This window comes from Misgurnus anguillicaudatus, chromosome 12 (genome assembly GCF_027580225.2).
Source record: "Misgurnus anguillicaudatus chromosome 12, ASM2758022v2, whole genome shotgun sequence".
NCBI classification, from domain to species: Eukaryota; Metazoa; Chordata; class Actinopteri; order Cypriniformes; family Cobitidae; genus Misgurnus; species Misgurnus anguillicaudatus.
Genome location: NC_073348.2, coordinates 18,932,926 through 18,953,447, shown reverse-complemented (window position 1 = coordinate 18,953,447; position 20,522 = coordinate 18,932,926). Strand labels below are relative to the sequence as shown.

Below are 20,522 nucleotides of genomic sequence, written 5' to 3'. Positions count from 1 at the left end.
GGAGTCCATGCCGCACGTGTTCAGGTCCGAGCAAGAGTCCAAGACGTGCACATAACAACTTCAGGTGCTAGAAGGAGTCCATGCCGCGCGCGTTCAGGTCTGATCAAGAGTCCAAGATGCGCACATTTCAAGTTCAGGTGCTTATAGGAGTTCATGCGGCGCATTCAGGTCCGAGCAAGACTCCAAGACGCGCACATTACAAGTTAAAGTGCTGTTCAGGTCCGAGCAAGAGTCCAAGATGCGCACGTTACAAGTTAAAGTGCTAGAAGGAGTCCATGCCGTGCTTGTTCAGGTTCGAGGAAGAGTACAGGACGCGTACATTACAAATTCAGGTGCTAATAGGAGTCCATGTGCGCATGTTCAGGTGCTAGAAGGAGTCCATGCCGCACGTGTTCAGGCCGAGCAAGAGTACAAGACGCGCACATTACAAGTCCATGCCGCTCACGTTCAGGTCTAAGCAAGAGTCCAAGTTCAGGTGCTAGGAGGAGTCCATGTCGTGCTCGTTTAGGTCCGAGCAAGAGTCCAACACGCGCGCATTACAAGTTCAGGAGCGAGAAGGAGTTCATGCCGCTAGCGTTACAAGCTCTTTTACGAAAGTAAAGCCCACAAACCCTCTTATTAGAGGAAAAGCACACAATGCGCATGTTAAAGGATTAGTCAATTTTCTTAAAAGAAAAATCCAGATAATTTACTCACCACCATGTCATCCAAAATGTTGATGTCTTTCTTTGTTCAGTCGAGAAGAAATTATGTTTTTTGAGGAAAACATTGCAGGATTTTTCTCATTTTAATGGACTTTAATAGAACCCAACATTTAATACTTAACACATAACAGTTTTTTTCAACGGAGTTTCAAAGGACTACAAACAACCCCAAACGAGGCATAAGGGTCTTGTTTAGCGGAACGATTGTCGTTTTTGGCAATAAAGGTGACAAATGTGCGCTTTTGAAGCACAACTTCTCGTCTAGATCTGGTCGTGATTTGCTAGCGTGACCCGACGCAATGCGTCATCACGTCAAGAGGTCACAGAGGACGAACGCGAATATGTAACACGTGACCTCCCTACGTCACTACGCATTTACATTAGGTCGCACTGGACCGGACCAAGACGAAAAGTTGTGGTTTAAAGGTACATATTTTTTATTTTTCTTGTAGAAAATGACAGTCGTTTCGCTGGATAGGACCCTTGTGCCTCGTTTGGGATTGTTTGTAGTCCTTTTAAACTCCGTTGAAAAAAACTGTTAAGTGTTGAGTTAAGTATTAAATGTTGGGTTCTATTGAAGTCCATTAAAATTAGAAAAATCCTGCAATGTTTTCCTCAAAAAACATAATTTCTTCTTGACTGAACAAAGAAAGACATCAACATTTTGGATGACATGGTGGTGAGTAAATTATCTGGATTTTTCTTTTAAGAAAATTGACTAATCCTTTAATGTGAAACTATGATGATAATAATTTAAAGTATGGATAGTATTGTCTATCATCACCACTACCCTATTATACACCATTACTCAAGGAGATGTCCAGATACAGAAGATCTTTAAGGTGGAAGTCATCATCGTTGAGATCAGATTTTTACACATACAAAACTGCACAATCTTTGTTCCTCAAAGTTGATTAAATAGCTTCTGGCTTTGACGTGCATAAAAGACAATGTCTGATTATCCTTAGTAGCTACAATGGACAACCAGTCTGTGTATTTACATGCTATGCAAATAGCAATTGCCAAAAATAAAATGCGACAAAGCGGCAGTATACGAACCACGTAACCCTCAGAAGGAAACTATTGAGTCACTCGGAACTCTATAAATAGCTTCATCCTCAAAAATGGCACAGTGCTTGGCTCAACAGACACAACATGGCTCGAACTCTGTTGAATGTAACAGTTAAGAATGCCAAAAAGCCACATGACTGATCGAAGCTTCCAGGAATGGCTGTTTGTGGAATTGTGCGAAGACTTGTTGTATCAGAAAGTTAAACAACAGGCCTTGTTTTTGACTGAAGAAGCCACTCCCCCTCCTGTCACTCCATAATACTTCATAGCCACCACGTTGCCATGACGATGACACCGGACCTGGGAGCAGAGAGACAAAGGGTCTTTTCTGTGTGCCCAGAGATGCACGAATGTGGGATTCATGTGAGACAAACTAAGTAAGCAGAATAAAGTTTTCTTAATGCAGTATACACCAAAAAAGGGTTTTACAATTCCCTAGGACACAATGTGTCTTATTTGCAACTCACATTCTTAACCCACCTTAAGCTGATGTCTCTCCCACGCATTATTCATTTAAATGTATTGGTGTCTATTCCAAGAAACTTGATTTGCAAAGAACTCTGTGTTGTTGCCTGTTATCAAAGTGAACTGTGTCGAACTGAGAGCGGATTGGTTGGATGGATGCATCAAGGCAGACAACAATATAGGTTAGGTGTGTCCTTTAGAGAACTCTGAAGGCAAACAAACTTGTATTAGGCAAACCAACCATGGCACACAGTAATGCCACACATTGCAGTTCGTGAACAAACGTATCTGTGAAGCACATCAGATGACAACATTATTGCAAATATTTGTTCTTGCCTTAATGACTCGTAATTGTCTTGACATAAAGAGAACAACTTTTAGCATTCAGCGGTTTCCTGAGAAGCATTTATCTAAGCCAAACACCTAACTTGACTTGTCCAGCCCTCCATAAACATTGCCATTGGTAGGGATTGTGTTTAATGTTTGAATATTGATAACATGTAAAAAAAACTTGGGAGTTTCTTTATTGATGTTAGATAGCCACACCATGTTCGGCAGGGGACATACATGAACCAATTTAAAGTCCCCCTGTAGTCGATAATTTTTTTTATTTAAAACTATTCTTTGAGCATCATAATAACATATGAAATAGTTTTTTTCTGCTACAGTAATTTCCTTATGCTTTCAAACAGCTTTAAATTAAGTATATGCAGATCTATGAATATGCAAATTAGTTTCCTCATCTACTTTCATGCAATTGTTTTATCTTTCCCGAAGTGTGTATGCGCTCAGACTGCGTCATCTTATGCATTCGCAAATCCATCAGCTCTCGCGGGCTCTCTGGAAGGTGACGCTTTGGTCTGCAACGCCCCGCTGATCGCGTGCGCGTCTCTCAATAAACGGTCTCTGTGCGTTGTGCTGGGTGCAGAGTGCTCATGGGAGTTGTAGTTTCTCAGTGTCGCATTGCGCATTGTTTATCATTTCGCATAACTTTTAAGAAAACTACAATTAAAAAATTATATTCAACCTGCCAAAGTGGCTAGTGGGATTGGGTATGTCTTACCCGCCACAGCTGAAATCTACCCACATTTGGCGGGTGTTAATGTCAAGCCCTGGTCATAATACCATAAATTCAAATATTATAATTCACTTACTGTCAGCAAAATTGAGCCTGGGTTTGTGCTCTCTAGAAGAGAAAAGCCCACTTGCATATCGTTGTTCAGCTCGTCTTTTTTTGGTCTGTAAGTCACAACTTTCGGCGGGGGCGAAAGATTACGTTGCTGTGCACGAAACAGCATCTCGAATGCACACCAAAAGTTACCAGTGCCTTTGTAAGGGACACGACGATGTGTGAACGATTGTGTTAACATCCGTGTAGCGTCCTTGTTTGTTAGCATCGCTGGAGGACGTTGCATCGCGTGCTTTACAAAACGGTGCTGTACGTAAAGGTCAATTTTACGTTTTTTTTATTTGTGTATTTATTTAATGTGTATTATTTCTTAAAATAAAGCTCATAAAATAAATTTGGGTCGCACATAAATTGGCAGGGTCGGTCGGAAACTGGAACCAAACAAATTTTTATTTATGCCTGATGTGGGTTTGATGTAAGAAACTGATGTGATTTCAAACTGTGGGAATGAGACTGTCTTCTATTTTTAAATACTCAGCAATGGTGTTGAATAATGAATTTGCATATGGTTTGCCTTAAAGCTATTAAAAACACCACATACATAGACACACAAACAACAATAGAAACTTGATTTTCACCACAGGGGGACTTTAAAGTTTTCCTGAATATTATTAACATATTGCCACCATTAGATCTAATGACTTCACAACTTTATTCTCCTTAAAATAATTCAAGATGTGTTTAGTTCCAAAAGAGGTCACTTTTAAGCCAATTTGTTCAGAATTTTATGTATATGTCTCCTGTATTTTCTGTTTGTATCTTAATAAAGAGTTTAAAATATATAAATTTGGTCATTAAAAAGAAATTTTAAATTTACAAAGCTGGTGTTGGCTCAAGACTTTTGCACACTACTGTATATATTCAGATTTTGTACATTGTCATACTTTATCGTCCTGTTGTTTTAAGTTTATCAGGGGCAAAATGATTGACTGCGATGGGATCAGCTAGAGTTTACTGTAGCTCAATTTCAACAAATGAATGCCTTAAGGAGAAACCGATTTTAAATGAGATAAATGGAAAGCGTCAGGGACAAACCACGAGAGTGCATACCGCGACACACTTAACAGCTGAAGATCTGGCGCCCATGAAATCCTCGCAAATCAAGATTGCATTCCACTGTGTCATGTACGTGAAGGCATTTGTTAAAGTCCCAGCAGCCTAAGGCGATCAACACGTTTACTTGTCACTTTGTTTTCTTTGCATATGAATTTGAATTTGTGTATCTCATTCGGGAGAGCGTTGCGTCATCAGCGCAAAGGTCGTGTGTTTTCGATCACAGGATACGCATGTGGGTGATTCTCACGAAAACTTGGTTTTAAAAATGTCAAGCATGAAAATGTAAAAATTGCTTAAATTTACTTTTTTTCCCACCAGACATTGAAAAAAAAAGTCTGGAGTAAATGGGAACATTAATTTAAAAACTTTTACTTATCATTTAACACTTTTTGTAACATAATTTAAAAAATTAGTCCTAAAAAATCTCATTACCGCAACAGTCAGAAAACATCAACACTGGCATATTTTCAAAATGACATGACAAACCTGAAAGAACATAATTTGGAGATTCTGCACATGCATTTAAAATCAAAGTATTATGCTTCTATTAATTAAATTAACATTTAATAAGCATCTGTTGCGGTAATGATAATCAAAATGTCGTGTAAGCATTCTGACAAGACAATATTTCAAATTAACTGTAAAAAAATGATCTTACCTGGTAGCCATCTTGAAGTAACTGGTCCATGTGCTTGGTCACTCAAAATCAAACTTTATTAAAATTCTGTATGTGTGCTTAAACTGTTCTCAAAAAGTGTTGCGGAGGATGAGAACATCAGGCATGGACACATCATTTTCCTAATTTTTCTTCATTATTATTATACATGAATATTCAGTAAATATTTTTTCTGTCATCTAAAGTAGTCTAGCTAAACATCCATTTATTTATTTTTCTTAATATTTTTGTGTTAATTTGATTAAATTACAACATAACGCATTTTCAAACACAGCCGGACACATTGCGGTAATGAGAATTTCAGCAGAAAATGAGATAAAATTTACAATTATAAATTCTTATGTTGAAATCACACATTGTGCAAGGTAGAACACAGTATTGTGTTAATTCTGATGCTTTTTAATGTTACTATATTACACATTTTAAAGCTAAAATCATTAGTGCCGTGGTGTTTCAATGGTTTCGTGAGAATCACCAATGTACTGATAAAAATCTATTTTGAATGGACTATAGGTCGCTTTGGATAAAAGCGTCTGCCAAATGCACCAATGTAAAGTTATCGTAAATATTCACCATATGAGTTTCTAGTTTGACGAACCTAAAAGCTTTCGATTTATAATTTTCTCTCTTTCTTTACCGATACATTTAATAGACTTTGAGCCGTGCTGTGTCTCGAGCACGAAGCACTGAGCCTTTTTGTAGATGAGGAAATAGCAAGATCAATGTAGAATCGAAAGAGACTATTTTAGAGGCGTTTTTTCTGATGCATCACGGTGGCATCTTATTTTTAGCAGATGTTGTTTGTGCTCTATTGCAAATTCATACAGTTTGCTGTTCGATTTGCACTGTGGTGTTTATAATAATGTATGCGTGCTATGAGCAAACACTGTACCATAAACCATCTTGGTGCTAACATAACATAAGTGACTTATTTTTCAATATGCAAACTTTGTAACATGACATTGCTGTTTGCAAATGTGATAATTTTTTGCACCGAGCCGTCAATAAAACAGAAAACAGAGTTTTTGCATAGTCTTCTGGTTGTTTTTAAGAAGAAAGGCATGTCACATAACCAGTCTTTATTGGCATCTTTGACCAGCTTCCAAAAACTGACAGATACATTTGTAAAAACATAGCATATGACATACGATATGGGATGCATATTTTACTTCCTTCTAAAGATAAGCCAAATTATATGCCATATTTACTGCTGTTTATTGCAGTGCTATATGCTGTCATAAACATGTATAGTGTATTTACGCTAGCTATGGGTCATTTAATAGTACTTTTAATTAAATCGTGTTTATTAACCAACTAATGTAGGTCAGTTTATCTCAGACTTTGACTGATGTCGTTGTACTATAATCATTCTTATCACATTCACACTTTGACCGGATCAAAATGTGCATTTTTTCCACAGTATGAAATTTTACTCTGCGTCCAAGACCATGATGATCCAGCCATCGATGTATGCAAAAAATTGCTGGGCAAATATCCGAACGTCGATGCAAGGCTATTTATAGGTGAGTATCTGAAATTAAACCTTCTTTCGTTTTGAATAATTCCAACGCGAAGCAGCCTCCACATCCTTCCCTTGTTCCACACGGATTCATCCGCTAGTTATTTTAGTCGGCGTGCAGGGAAAACCTCGAGCTCCGAGGAGCTTCTTCAGAGACATTTGTCAACCCACGAGTGTCTACAGCAACTCATCTGTGTAAATGTAAATGTAGATGCTGGAGTGGATATTGATTCTTGTTCATTAGGAACAGCTGGTGCTTTCTGGCTGGTGTCTCTCAGGGGTCCTGTTATCCGCCCCGCTGCCTCCAAAACGCTCAGTTTGCGCTGGGGACATCAACCACTGAAGTCTTCCTAGAAAACACGATGTCAGTGAAGGTTGTTTTGCGTTTAACATCTCAAAGGCGTTTACCATGCTTGTCTTAACCAGCATCATGGATACCCAAAGCATCATTTAGTATATGCAGTAATGTTTTATGCAAATAGGCTTTTTTAATAAATGTTAAGTGATATCGGTGAGCTAGAATTGGTGTTCCTGTAGCTCAGTTAGTGGAGCATTGCGTTAGCAGCACAAAGGTTGCTGGGTTGATTTTAAGGAACACAAATAAAGAAAGGTTAAAGGTAGGGTAACACATTTTGAAAAATGCTAACGGTAGCCGCCTAGCAATGAAATCCCGATCCCACCCTCAAGTCAAATCGCCATCCAAAGTCACGCCTCTTTCAAAACACATGAACACGCACAGATCAGACGTCCACATCTCATGTCTCATTCAGCAGTGAGAAAACTTTGCAGTACAAAGTCGAATAACACTTCCAAAATAACCAAAGAACTGGTCCATTTTCTTAAAAGAAAGATCCAGATGGTTTACTCACCACCATGTCGTCCAGGATGTTGATGTCTTTCTTTGTTCAGTCGAGAGGAGGTTGTGTTTTTTGAGGAAGGCATTGCAGGGTTTTTCTGGTTTTGATGGACTTTGGTAGAGCCCAACATTTAATACTTAACACATAACACGAGGCATAAGGGTCTTATCTAGCAAAACGATTGTCGTTTTTGACAATAAAAATGACAAATATACACTTTTGGGGCACAACTTCTCGTCTAGATCTGGTCGTGATGTGCTAGCGTGACCCGACGCAATACGTCATCACGTCAAGAGGTCACAGAGGACGAACGCGAAACTCCGCCCCAGTGTTTACAAGTGTTGAGAAAGAGGACCGTTCCGACGTTGTTGTGTGTCAACTGATACTAATTAATGTCTTTGTGTCAGTTTATTGTTTAAAATGGTCCGCAAATGTGCGTTTTATATATGTAACACGTGACCTCCCTACGTCACTACGCATTTACGTTAGGTCGTGCTGGACCGGACCAAGATGAAAAGTTGTGGTTTAAAAGTGTATATTTTTATTTTTCTTGTCAAAAATGACAATCGTTTCACTAGATTAGACCCTTATGCCTCGTTTGGGATTGTTTATAGTCCTTTGAAACTCTGTTAAGTGTTGAGTTAAGTATTAAATGTTGGGTTCTATTAAAGTCCATTAAAATGAGAAAAATCCTGCAATGTTTTCCTCAAAAAATATAATTTCTTCTCGACTGAACAAAGAAAGACATCAACATTTTGGATGACATGGTGGTGAGTAAATTATCTGGATTTTTCTTTTAAGAAAATGGACTAATCCTTCAATAAAAAGTTTAAATAAATGCATGTTTTCAGAGTCAGAGTAATCACGTTTGACACATCATTATGATTTTAACCAAAATAATCGTGGCATCATGTGTAAAAGCATCTTCCAAATGCATAAATTTTAAATTGTTATTTCAGGAGGAAAGAAGGTGGGAATCAACCCCAAAATAAATAACCTCATGCCGGCTTATGAAGGAGCAAAGTATGAACTTGTCTGGATATGTGACAGTGGCATTCGGGGTAAGTTGCCTAACCTTGTTAAATGTAAGATTATGCGAATTTAGATTATGCAACAAAACCATTCCTATATAATACATTGCTCAGTGGTAAAACATGTGTTAGCAACGCAAAGGTCATGGGTTCAAATCCAGGGAATACACATACTAATATAAATGTATATTTCATTTAATTTAATTAGTATTTCTTTCAAATTAATGCATTTAAAATGTAATGCTTTTTCTTTAGTGTGGCTTAAATATGGCCAGATATGTTTCAAGGCCGCTGTTTAATAAATTGTCACTGCCATTGTAAAATGACCTAAGGTTTATGTGACAAAATCTCTCTATAACATATCTGGGCCTTTTGTCATGAACAGTATTACATCACAGAGCAAATAATCAGCAAAAAAAATAGGTTAAAGAGTATTTTCCCCTTTAATTTAAAGTGACGTGTTTTCATGAGATTGACCCTTGAACACCGACAAATATAAGACTGTGCTAATAATCATGATCTAATATTCAACAGTAAAGCCAGACACACTGACTGATATGGCCAGTCACATGACCGAGAAGGTTGGATTGGTTCATGGACTTCCTTACGTAGCAGACAGACAAGGATTCGCCGCTACGTTGGAGCAGGTCAGAATCTTTCATGTTGACTTCTTCATCGGATAACTCTTCGTGTTATAACTTTAAAGAAATTAGAGACGCCGTTGTTTATTGTAACACAGTGTCTTGTTGAGTTGTGGCTCTGTTGCTGGTAGAAACTTCCAAACTGAAATAGGACACCATATGGGGAAGTGGCCTTGTGCCTCGGGACTTTGTAGTTAGTTTGCCAAATCAATGCAATTTTTAAATCGTACGCATCCTATGTAATATCCTGCAGGTGTATTTTGGGACATCGCATCCACGTTCCTACATCTCAGCCAATGTGGCGGGAATCAAATGCGTCACGGGAATGTCGTGTCTCATGAGGAAGGACGTCCTGGATCAGGCCGGCGGTCTGTTCGCCTTCGCACAGTACATCGCTGAAGATTATTTCATGGCCAAGGCCATCGCAGACAGGTTTGTCCCTTGCATAGTGTGTCCTACGTCAAAATATCAGTACAGAGTGCTTAAGGCTTACAGTAACACTCATGTTTTATTGCTTTTTATTGTAGAGCATTAATAATTTTTTCTTGCATTCAGTTGTTATTGGATTAAAAACTGTATTTAAACAGAGTATGCACATACTTATTTAATGTATAGCTATAAAAGATGGTGGTTTTAAAAAAAACAATAAACATATGAGGAACAAAAATTTTTTTGTGACCTGTCGTCTTAATGTGGGTTCAGTATCACATCCTATTTTATATATATTTTTAACTAACCACATCCGTGTTGTTTTAAGCTGCAGTCGCAGCTTCTGTTTTCATCTGTGGCATACAGTGATCATGTGTTTTCTCTCTTTCAGAGGATGGAAATTTTCCATGGCAACACAGGTAGCCATGCAGAATTCGGGCTCGTACTCCATTGCGCAATTCCAGTCGCGCATGATCAGGTACGACGCTCGCTCACTCAGCATTTTTTTTTTATGTAGGTTGCACGGGTTAGTTTTTCTGCTTCTTGCAGCTTTCAATTGCATGGTGGCTTGATAAAAGGTTTTGTGGTGCAAAAATCACAGCTTAGGAATATAAACACTTGTGCTTATTTAACTTTTCAGATGGGCCAAGCTGAGAATCAACATGTTGCCAGGCACCATCGTCGAGCCCATCTCGGAGTGCTTTGTGGCAAGCCTCATCATTGGCTGGGCTGCCCATCACGTTTTCCGATGGGACATTATGGTCTTTTTCCTGTGCCATTGCCTGGCCTGGTTCATTTCAGATTACATTCAGCTCAGAGGAGTACAGGTAAGACCATGCACCCCTTGTTACACCCCTTGGTCATGCAAAATATGTTACTGAATAGCTATTTAGAAATGATTTTATCTTAAAGTATTAATGCTAGTTAAGATTAACAGAAATGATTATCGCAGAAATAAGACCCGAAGCAGAGGGTCTTGTATCGCACTGTTAAGGCTTATTTCATGATAACAAATGTCTGCCCGTACATAATCCCGCTTATTACACAGCTATTTACCTTATAGGGAAGGTAAGGAACATTAAATATTGATTGAAATATTTTATTTGCTAATTTTTAACAAATGCAGACAACTTAACTTTCGTTACAAATGTCACAAACACACTATTTGGTTTAATGGCGGAGTACCAACCAACATTCTTGTCGGGGTTGTGTATGTGTGGGGCGGGTCTATCAAAAGAAGGTCCAGATTCTATTGGGGTAGAGGTGTGTATGTTTAGGTGATTTCAAATGTCAACATTGGCTTTCAAACATTGTGCATCCGCCTTTAATCATTTGTAAATATAATGAAAATTATGTCATTAAAATAAATATTTTATTTTTGTGTAATATTAAACTATTCCTGTCAAAATGATTTGCAGCATCCGGGTTACCGTGTGTTATTAGTTTTGAGTGGTATATATCACGACTGGCCAATCAGAATCAAGCATTCCAACAAGCCATGTAATAGGACTGGCAAAAGATTAATGGCCATTAATCGCATACAAAATAAAAGTTTGTTTTTGCATAATATATGTGTGTGCACTGTGTGTAATTAGTCTGTATATATAAAAAACAATACATATATTACATATAAAAAATTATATTATATATAGATTTGTATATATTTTACAGGATATAGAAATAAAAAAGTGTCATAAAAATCTAATATAAAATATATAAAAATCTAATATTGTTGATAATAATATATATATATATATATATATATATATATATATATATATATATATATATATATATATATATATATATATATATATATATATATATATATATATATATATATAATATTAGATTTTTATGTATTTTATATGATATGTAAATAAAACAATTATAATAAAAATCTAATATAAAATATATAAAAATCTATATTCTGTATATATAAAAAACAATACATATTTTACATATAAAAATTATATAATATATATAATATTAGATTTTTATATATTTTCTATTAGATTTATATATATTTTATACATAAATAATATATTATTATTATTTATTATACATAATAATTAAACACAATACACACACAAATATATCATGCAAACACAAACTTTTATTTATGTATGCGATTAATCGCGATTAATCTTTTGACAGCCCTAGTAATAATACATGATGATGCACTTTTTGTGATCCAGCTAGTTCACATCCAGTACCTTTTGGTAATCCTCTTCTTTCCTCTTTCTCGACCATTATTTTCAAAGGGCGGTCCTCCATCTTTCTCCAAGCTGGACTACGCAGTAGCCTGGTTCATCAGGGAGTCCATGACGATTCAGATCTTTCTGTCCGCTCTTTGGGACCCCACGATCAGCTGGAGGGCGGGCCGCTACCGCTTGCGCTGCGGAGGTACGGCGGAGGAAATCTTGGATGTTTAACCAGCACCGGGTGCCAAGGACTAATGCGCCGGTTCTGACAAGAAAAAACACAGGACTGTGAAGACGTGAGCGCAGATGGACAATTGAGAACTGAAAACTGAGTTTTATTCCAACTTCTGATAGTTTTTAACCTGTGACTTTAGCAAGAGCTTGAATAGATTATTTATGTTCTGGGTGCTTAAGTTTTTCTTGCGAGGTCTCTGACGGTTTGAGGCCTCGTTCTAGATGAGCCAAAAGTTGTGAAGGGGTGCGGAAGAACTAACAATGGAAATGGTACTCTGTGATGTGGCCGCACTTTACCGCACTTCAACGGACATCGCAATTTTAACGAAAACGCATCTTTTTTGTTTTGTTTGTTTTGTTTTTAAATGTCCTGGTAACATGTAGAACCGTTTTATCGTATCAACGCTACAGCTTTTAACCATAACATTAGCACAAAAGTGACGTCAGATGAAAATCGAACGACTGAAGCGTTTAAAAGCGGCATTAGTGCATGAATGAATCACTTGCTTAATCACAGTGTTTACTCACATGTAAAGCACTCTTGCCATATTTTATAATTGCGTGGACTTCTGAATGCTCAAATCGGATCCGTTCGGGTCCATTTTATGTTTACTTACAGAGCAATACCTTCTATATAGGACGAAGTTGTCCGTGAGGGGGAACAGTGACAGCGGATCGTGTACAGGCACCATTGATCTATCCTCAGACGTCACTAGGCTTGTAAATGCTCAAGGAAAAGTAGAACAGTATTCAAACACGAGGTATAAAGAATAAGTTTGAGCTTAAGTTACCATATTTTCCGATTTAATCGACAACTTAGTGCCATTTGAGATGTTAATATTTTCTCTAGATCTTTACCTTACTTGCTCTTTCGTGTAAACGCGCTCGTCGCTCTCGTTCCAGGACCAGGGTTTGCTTAACACATATCAGGGCATTTTTCCCCGCAACGCTTTCGCTCTGTCAGTATTTCCTGTGAATATTTTTACCAGATTTAGGTGCACAGATTTGCATAATCACTTAAATTGTCCAAACATTTCATTTAGCCTGTTTAACCCATAACGCAAACGCTTGAACATGTTTTTTTTTTAGTTAAAAATTCGGCATTAGTCGACTGACATGATGACTGAAATGGCAGATATATGGTGACATGGTTTACAATCTGATTCATTTCAATCAATCTGGTATAGTGCGATATTTGATCATTTCCTTGTTCCTTAAAGTTTACGTGAACTCATTTAGCGTCGCAGATAGTCGAGCTACATTCACAAAACACTCTTCATTCTCCTCTTCACCTTTGTTTACCCCTCAAAGTCATTATTTTAAGAACTGCTTGTTTGGTTCCAAGAAGCTTGCTTGCGCTATTGTGGACAAACCACTTTTTCTTCATTCCTTTAACTCTCGCTACAGGTTTCGGATTCATGGCTTTTATCGCTAAGAACCAGTGCCAACACTGGCAGTATTGTTACAAAGATCATCCACTCCTTAACTCTCGTCGTGATTCACAAACCATGGTGTATGACTATGAACATGTGGCATGAGCAATGTGTTTGTCCATTGATTCCATCATAGCTGCCATTTTAAGAAGTCTTTTTCTCCCAAATGCCAGAATGTTTTTATAAAAACTTTTTTTAATTCAAATGAATTTGTTTTTGTGAAAACTTTGGGCTTCACCATTCGAAAATGAACTTACGTTTTGTGCACAAGGCCGGGAAATATATACCATTCGACTAACAGTTTGGGGGGGATAGATAATTTAGCAATAAAAGCGAGTAATACTACATTAAGGCTGTGAATCAAAAGCTGTTAGCTTCCAAACTCATTTCTTTCTGTTTTATTTAGGTTCAGTACAATAAACATTTCAGATTTTGTTTATCGTTAATAGCGGGCCTTGTTCGTAAAACACGAACTGGAGAAATATTCGCTAAATTGTCCGTAAGAAATGTTTAGTACATTTTTGCATCAAATTAAATTAATTCGTAAAAGCATTAATTGCGCAAGTTTATGCTTTGACTAACTGGAGAAATATTCGCTAAATTGTCCGTAAGAAATGTTTAGTAAATTTTTTCATCAAATTAAATTAATTCGTAAAAGCGTTAATTGCGCAAGTTTATGCTTTGACTAACTGGAGAAATATTGGCTAAATTGTCCGTAAGAAATGTTTAGTACATTTTTGCATCAAATTAAATTAATTCGTAAAAGCATTAATTGCGCAAGTTTATGCTTTGACTAACTGGAGAAATATTCGCTAAATTGTCCGTAAGAAATGTTTAGTACATTTTTGCATCAAATTACATTAATTCGTAAAAGCGTTAATTGCGCAAGTTTATGCTTTGACTACGGCATTAACGTAGTGTATATGACATTCATTGCAGCGATTTAACCAAGAAATTATTTTTACGAAGAAATTAACGTTTTTAATTAATGTTTTTATGAATGAGGCCCAAAGTTTTGTTGCTTGCCATCACTAAATGTACTATTTTACTGCATTTACACAAGACTACCTACCTAGTTTTGTTTTTCTATTGTTTATCAGTACCAACTAACACTTTATAGACCACAATAGAAAAAAAACAATTTGGTTAGAGAAGAGGAAGCCCGGACTTTTCGACAGTTCCTCTGCATATCTGCTGGTTCTTATTTTGTGTTTGTACAAAGGTGTCAATAAGAAACTTGTAAATTGACCTCATTTATGAAAAGTCTACAATGCACTGTAAATTTCCTATTTAGACTTTTCTCCTCTGCGGACCATGCTGACTTCTGCTTATGACCTTTATTGATATTACGGTTCTCCAGGGATTGTATTATCAAAACTGTGGGGAGTTAGACTTTTTTTCTATATGTGTACAGCTGTATCTTTGTCGAACATGTTTTATAGATGGCTGGTGACCCACGTGGTGTGGTGTGTGAAGTAAGAAAACGTTCGCCAATTCTGGCCATGAGCATATTTTCGAACACTGGACGCTTAAATCCACCCGTGACGCACGACAGTGCTGTCTATAGGCGGGCGGCTCGTCGAGACTTTGAGCCAAAATAAGTTTTAAGTGTCATATGCTGTGTGTAAAAGATTTCGCTCATTTATCATGGCCATACTGCTAGACGTTTCCCATACAGTCACCAGTCACAGATGACGAAAAAAAGTCTGGTTGTGATCCACTGCTTATATTTTATGTGCTGTAAGTTGAAAAAAATTTTTTTTTAAAGAAAATGTACAGTTTATTTATGAAGTTTGGTTGGAAACCATTATTACATACGCTGCGTTGTGTAGCTTAATTTATCAAGTGGTTGTTTTTATCAACGATTTTAGTTTCTATTTCGGCAGTAGGAAGGATGAAAAGACGTCAGTTTTGGGATATTTGTGTTTATTTTGTAGATGTTGTGTATGTACAATGTTGATGAAGAATGCGTAACCACAGCTGGGAACTGTGTTACTACAGATAAATTAAAGCTTTATCAAGCAATTGAAAATGTTTCTTTCATGTTTTTAAAAAAACATTTTTATCTGCTTCTTTTTGGTGCTGAAAGTCGTTTCACGATGTGTTTGGTTTGAGCGGTTTATTGTAGCTGGAAGAATTTTAAGTACAATAGCTATACAACAGTGGGCTGTGTGTGACTTCCTTTGGGTTAACGTTAGCACGATACCAGTCATGCACAGTCTATGTAGACGACACACAAAATCACACGTGGAGGAAGTGGTCATGACCCTACTTTGGTGTATCGACAATAGAGATGCATGTTAAAATCTTAAACTTTTCTTGCACCATTTGTGCTACAGACATGAGTAAGACCTCGAAACAAACGTTGTGCTCTGTGATCCCACTTGAGAAAATGCAATAAGTATCTAGACTTCATATTAGGACCTCAACTGTATACAAATCTGTACCTATTAGGAAATCTTTTTAAAGGTCACTGCCCCAGTGATGCTTGGGACCATTTTTTATGACAATGCATCAAAAGCATTCATAACACCCTAGCAACCACCCAGAACATCCTATTATCGGGCAACACGTTTTGCATGGGTATGCGTCACCCACGCTTCCTTTAAAAATAAACTGTGTTAAAGAGCATAGTATTGTTTGCATAAGGTTATACACTCACCTAAAGGATTTTTAGGAACACCTGTTCAATTTCTCATTAATGCAATTATCTCATCAACCAATCACATGGCAGTTGCTTCAATGCATTTAGGGGTGTGGTCCTGGTCAAGACAATCTCCCAAACTCCAAACTGAATGACAGAATGGGAATCTGCTCAGTTACTGGGATTTTCACACACAACCATTTCTAGGGTTTATAAAGATTGGTGTGAAAAGGGAAAAACATCCAGAGTGCGGAAGTCCTGTGGGTGAAAATGCCTTGTTGATGCTAGAGGTCAGAGGAGAATGCACAGACTGATTCAAGCTGATAGAAGAGCAACTTTGACTGAAATAACCACTCGTTACAACCGAGGTATGCAGCAAAGCATTTGTGAAGCCACAACACGCACAAACTTGAGGCGGATGGGCTACAACAGCAGAAGACCCCACCGGGTACCACTCATCTCCACTACAAAAAGGAAAAAGAGGCTACAATTTGCACAAGCTCACCAAAATTGGACAGTTGAAGACTGAAAAAATGTTGCCTGGTCTGATGAGTCTCGATTTCTGTTGAGACCTTCAGATGGTAGATTCAGAATTTGGCGTAAACAGAATGAGAACATGGATCCATCATGCCTTGTTACCACTGTGCAGGCTGGTAGTGGTGGTGTAATGATGTGGAGGATGTTTTTTTGACACACTTTAGGCACCTTAGTGCCAATTTGGCATCGTTTAAATGCCACGGCCTACCTGAGCATTGTTTCTAACCATGTCCATCCCTTTATGACCACCATGTACCCATCATCTGATAGCTACTTCCAGCAGGATAATGCACCATGTCACAAAGCTCGCATCATTTCAAATTGGTTTCTTGAACATGACAATGAGTTCACTGTACTAAAATGGCCCCCACAGTCACCAGATCTCAACTCAATAGAGCATCTTTGGGATGTGGTGGAACAGGAGCTTCGTGCCCTGGATGTGCATCCCACAAATCTCCATCAACTGCAAGATGCTATCCTATCAATATGGGCCAACATTTCTAAAGAATGCTTTCGGCACCTTGTTGAATCAATGCCAGGTAGAATTAAGGCAGTTCTAAAGGCGAAAGGGGGTCAAACACAGTATTAGTATGGTGCTCCTAATAATCCTTTAGGTGAGTGTACATAACATATAATACAAGCATATAAATACTGATTAATATGTTTTAAAACATTGCTATTTAAACATGATAATGAGGTTGGTTAGTGTTATTACTGAAATTTGTTGGTCGGTTTGCTAAACCGGTTTTTTGGATCAGTGTTGTGATGATGTAATCCTTGATGTTTGGTTGGTTTGTTTGAACTACAGTGTTTCTTACTGAACCATTCAGACCTCGTCACAGGTTATTATTTCATGTTGCTCCACAGTTTCTCTGTGTATCTACGTAAACAACTGAATTACAGCAGTGACAAGTAAAGGGACGGGATGTCACTGTGCTGTAGGTCATTGCTCTGAGTTTCTAGGAGTGTGATGTGCTCCAGGTTATGTGTACGAACCTTTGTTTACATACTGGAGGTTAAACAAATAATGACAGAGATGTTATTTTTGGGTGAACTGTACCTTTAAAGTCAACCTTTCAGGATTATTTAAACTCTCACAATACTGCTACTTGAATATTACCAACCGTAACGTGCTATAATTCTCTATGCCTAAATATCACCATGGCTCATGCGGCTCTGCTGTTGTTTATTCAGTACAGCTCTCTGTGTTATCTGTTGAATTAGCTGGGCTCTGTTCATCCCCGCAGGAGGCAAGTCGGTGCTTATCTCAGAAGGCCATTTTTAGGTGAACAGGACCTGGACTGAGAAAAGGCGACGCAAGAAAAGACTGCCACGTTGCCTAGTGTCTATCTAATTGGCAGTGTAATGTGCATCATTATATGCATAAATCATTTAAATTTGCCTGCACAGACTTGTCAATGTTTAAAGGTGCCAAAGAATGCATTAAAAAAATATGTTAAATTGTTCTTTGATATTTACATAGAAGGTATGTAACTTTATTTAGTGCATTACATTTAAAACCCTAGGATTTGTCCTTTGAATGAAATTGTATTTTTTTGCCCTATATGTAAGAGTCATGAATAATAATATTGAGCTCTGCTCTGCTCTGAGGCTCATGCCAGTAGCTCACATTAGTAAACAGACCTAAAGGGGCATTCCCTGACAGAACTTAAAACTAATCCCAGACTAATTGAAATGTTGGTGTTCTCTTGACTGAAAACAACTTGCTCTGACATATATTAACTCTTTCCCCGCCAGCATTTAAAAAAAGTTGCTAGCCAGTGCCAGCATTTTTTATGATTTTCACAAAAAGTTGAATGCCTTCCAGAAAATGTTCCTCTTTAAATATATAAACATGCAATATATCAAATGAAAGAACAGACCCTCTGCCTTTAAAAAAAAAAGTTTTATCCTACCTTTATTTGTTCTCTTTTTATCACCTTTTAAATATGGATAAGTAGGTTTCTTTAAAAATGCCAAATTTTGAGAAAAAGCTAAGATTTGAAGGACTTTTGATAGAGATCAGATTCAGAGCAATAATCAAAACATACACAGAGTTTGAATTGTTTGCCCTAAGGGAATACTTTCAAATTTTAAATGTTGGGTATCCACCTGGTGGAGAATAGCGGTTTTACGTGTTGCCGGAAAAACTTGTCATTGGCAGGGAAACGTTTTCTCTTAATTAACAAGTTAACACGGGAAGCGTTAAAATATATTAGTGTGAGTGTTGTGTCTGAAGATGCACGCAAGTAATGTTTATTAATAAATTATGCTTTTAAAAATGACTTAATAATCCTAATTTAACTAAGGCCAAGTCCTGGTTTAAACTAATCCCTGTCCGCTTCTACAGTATATTTTTGAGCCTGCATCAGAGGAAAATAACTAATTGTTTGACGATTGTTAATGGACGTTTCGGAGTGGTAAGTTTGTGTTTTTCAGTATGGACCTGCAAAACATAACTGTAACATCAATAGTAGAACTTCTGCCTAAATGTTAGCATAGCAAAAACTAGCATATAGCGCTAACTCAGCAGTCAAAACTTGTTTTGTTTTTAGCATTTTAACAACATTGTAATTAATTTAATGTGTAATTTAATGTTGAGGGCGCACATCTCGACTGTGACATCACAGTCAGTGTTATGTTGAGATTGGCCGGTTTTCCAGCAGTTTTTTGCTTGCACAAGATTTACATAAAAATGAGGAAAACAAACGCGTTTGAGGCTCATGATATGTAATATGATGATATGATATGTACTATGTACAGAACTCTTATTATTCATCTATGTTAAATAAATACAGTTTTTTATTCTACGGCACCTTTAAATATACAAAAAGCATAATTTTCATGTTACCATTTTATTTGTTTCAGTGATGAACATGTTAGTTTTTCTCCTAAATGCTGAAACTAAACAACATGTAAAAATTTGGCAACTTTTTTGTATATTCAAATAGGTAAGCACTGGGGCGCATATACTTGCTGTAACATTCTAGAAATAATTTGATTAATCGACACAAGCAAATAATCGATTAATCAAAACTAGCAAATCATTTTAAGTCGACTAATTAGCACCAACAAATAATCGAATAATCGATACTACAAATAATACATTTTTTGACACTAAGGGGCAGTTTCCCAGACAGGGTTTAGGCTTATTCAGGACTAGGCCTTATTTATATTAGGTCATTTAAAAAGTTTTTACAAACACGCCTCACAAAAAACACTACCGGTGTGCATCATCAATAAAAATAACCTAATAATCCTCAGAAAAATTTGTTTTCACAGTAGCAAATAATCAATTTACTGTCACTAGCAAATAATCGATACTACAAATAATAAATAATTTTGACACTATAGCAAATAACCAATAATCTGCACTAGAAAAAAAGATTTTTTACATTAGTAAATAATTGATTTATCGTCACCAATAAATAACCGACACTAGCAAATAATTAATTAATTAACAATAGCAAATAATCTAATAATCCTCAGGAAAAAAATTCCCAGTAGCAAATAATCGATTTACTGTAACTAGGAAATAATCGAATAATCGATACTCAAATAATACATTTTTTGACACTATAGCAAATAACTAATAATCTGCACTAGAAAAAAAGAATTTTTACATTAGTAAATAATTGATTTATCGTCACCAATAAATAACCGACACTAGCAAATAATAAATTTATTAACAATGTCAAATAATCTAATAATTTTATGAAAAAAAAAATTCACAGTAGCAAATAATCGATTTACTGTCATTAGTAAATAATCAATTATTTGCTAGTGAATAATAGGCAATATAGCAAATATCCAATAATCTGCACAAAAAAAA

The 20,522-nt window shown here is 36.8% G+C and overlaps 1 protein-coding gene across 1 annotated transcript in view; it reads left to right on the top strand.

Annotated features, from left to right (window-relative positions):
- Positions 1-15,541, top strand: part of ugcg (UDP-glucose ceramide glucosyltransferase) — a 30,504-nt gene extending 14,963 nt beyond the window's left edge. The window contains exons 3-9 of the mRNA XM_055208933.2: positions 6,582-6,684; positions 8,497-8,598; positions 9,103-9,215; positions 9,463-9,641; positions 10,030-10,116; positions 10,279-10,465; positions 11,903-15,541. Of these exons, the coding sequence (XP_055064908.1) occupies positions 6,582-6,684; positions 8,497-8,598; positions 9,103-9,215; positions 9,463-9,641; positions 10,030-10,116; positions 10,279-10,465; positions 11,903-12,073 (942 nt within the window). The 3' untranslated portion in view covers positions 12,074-15,541. The remainder of the gene's footprint in view (positions 1-6,581; positions 6,685-8,496; positions 8,599-9,102; positions 9,216-9,462; positions 9,642-10,029; positions 10,117-10,278; positions 10,466-11,902) is intronic.
- Positions 15,542-20,522: the final 4,981 nt, after the last annotated feature.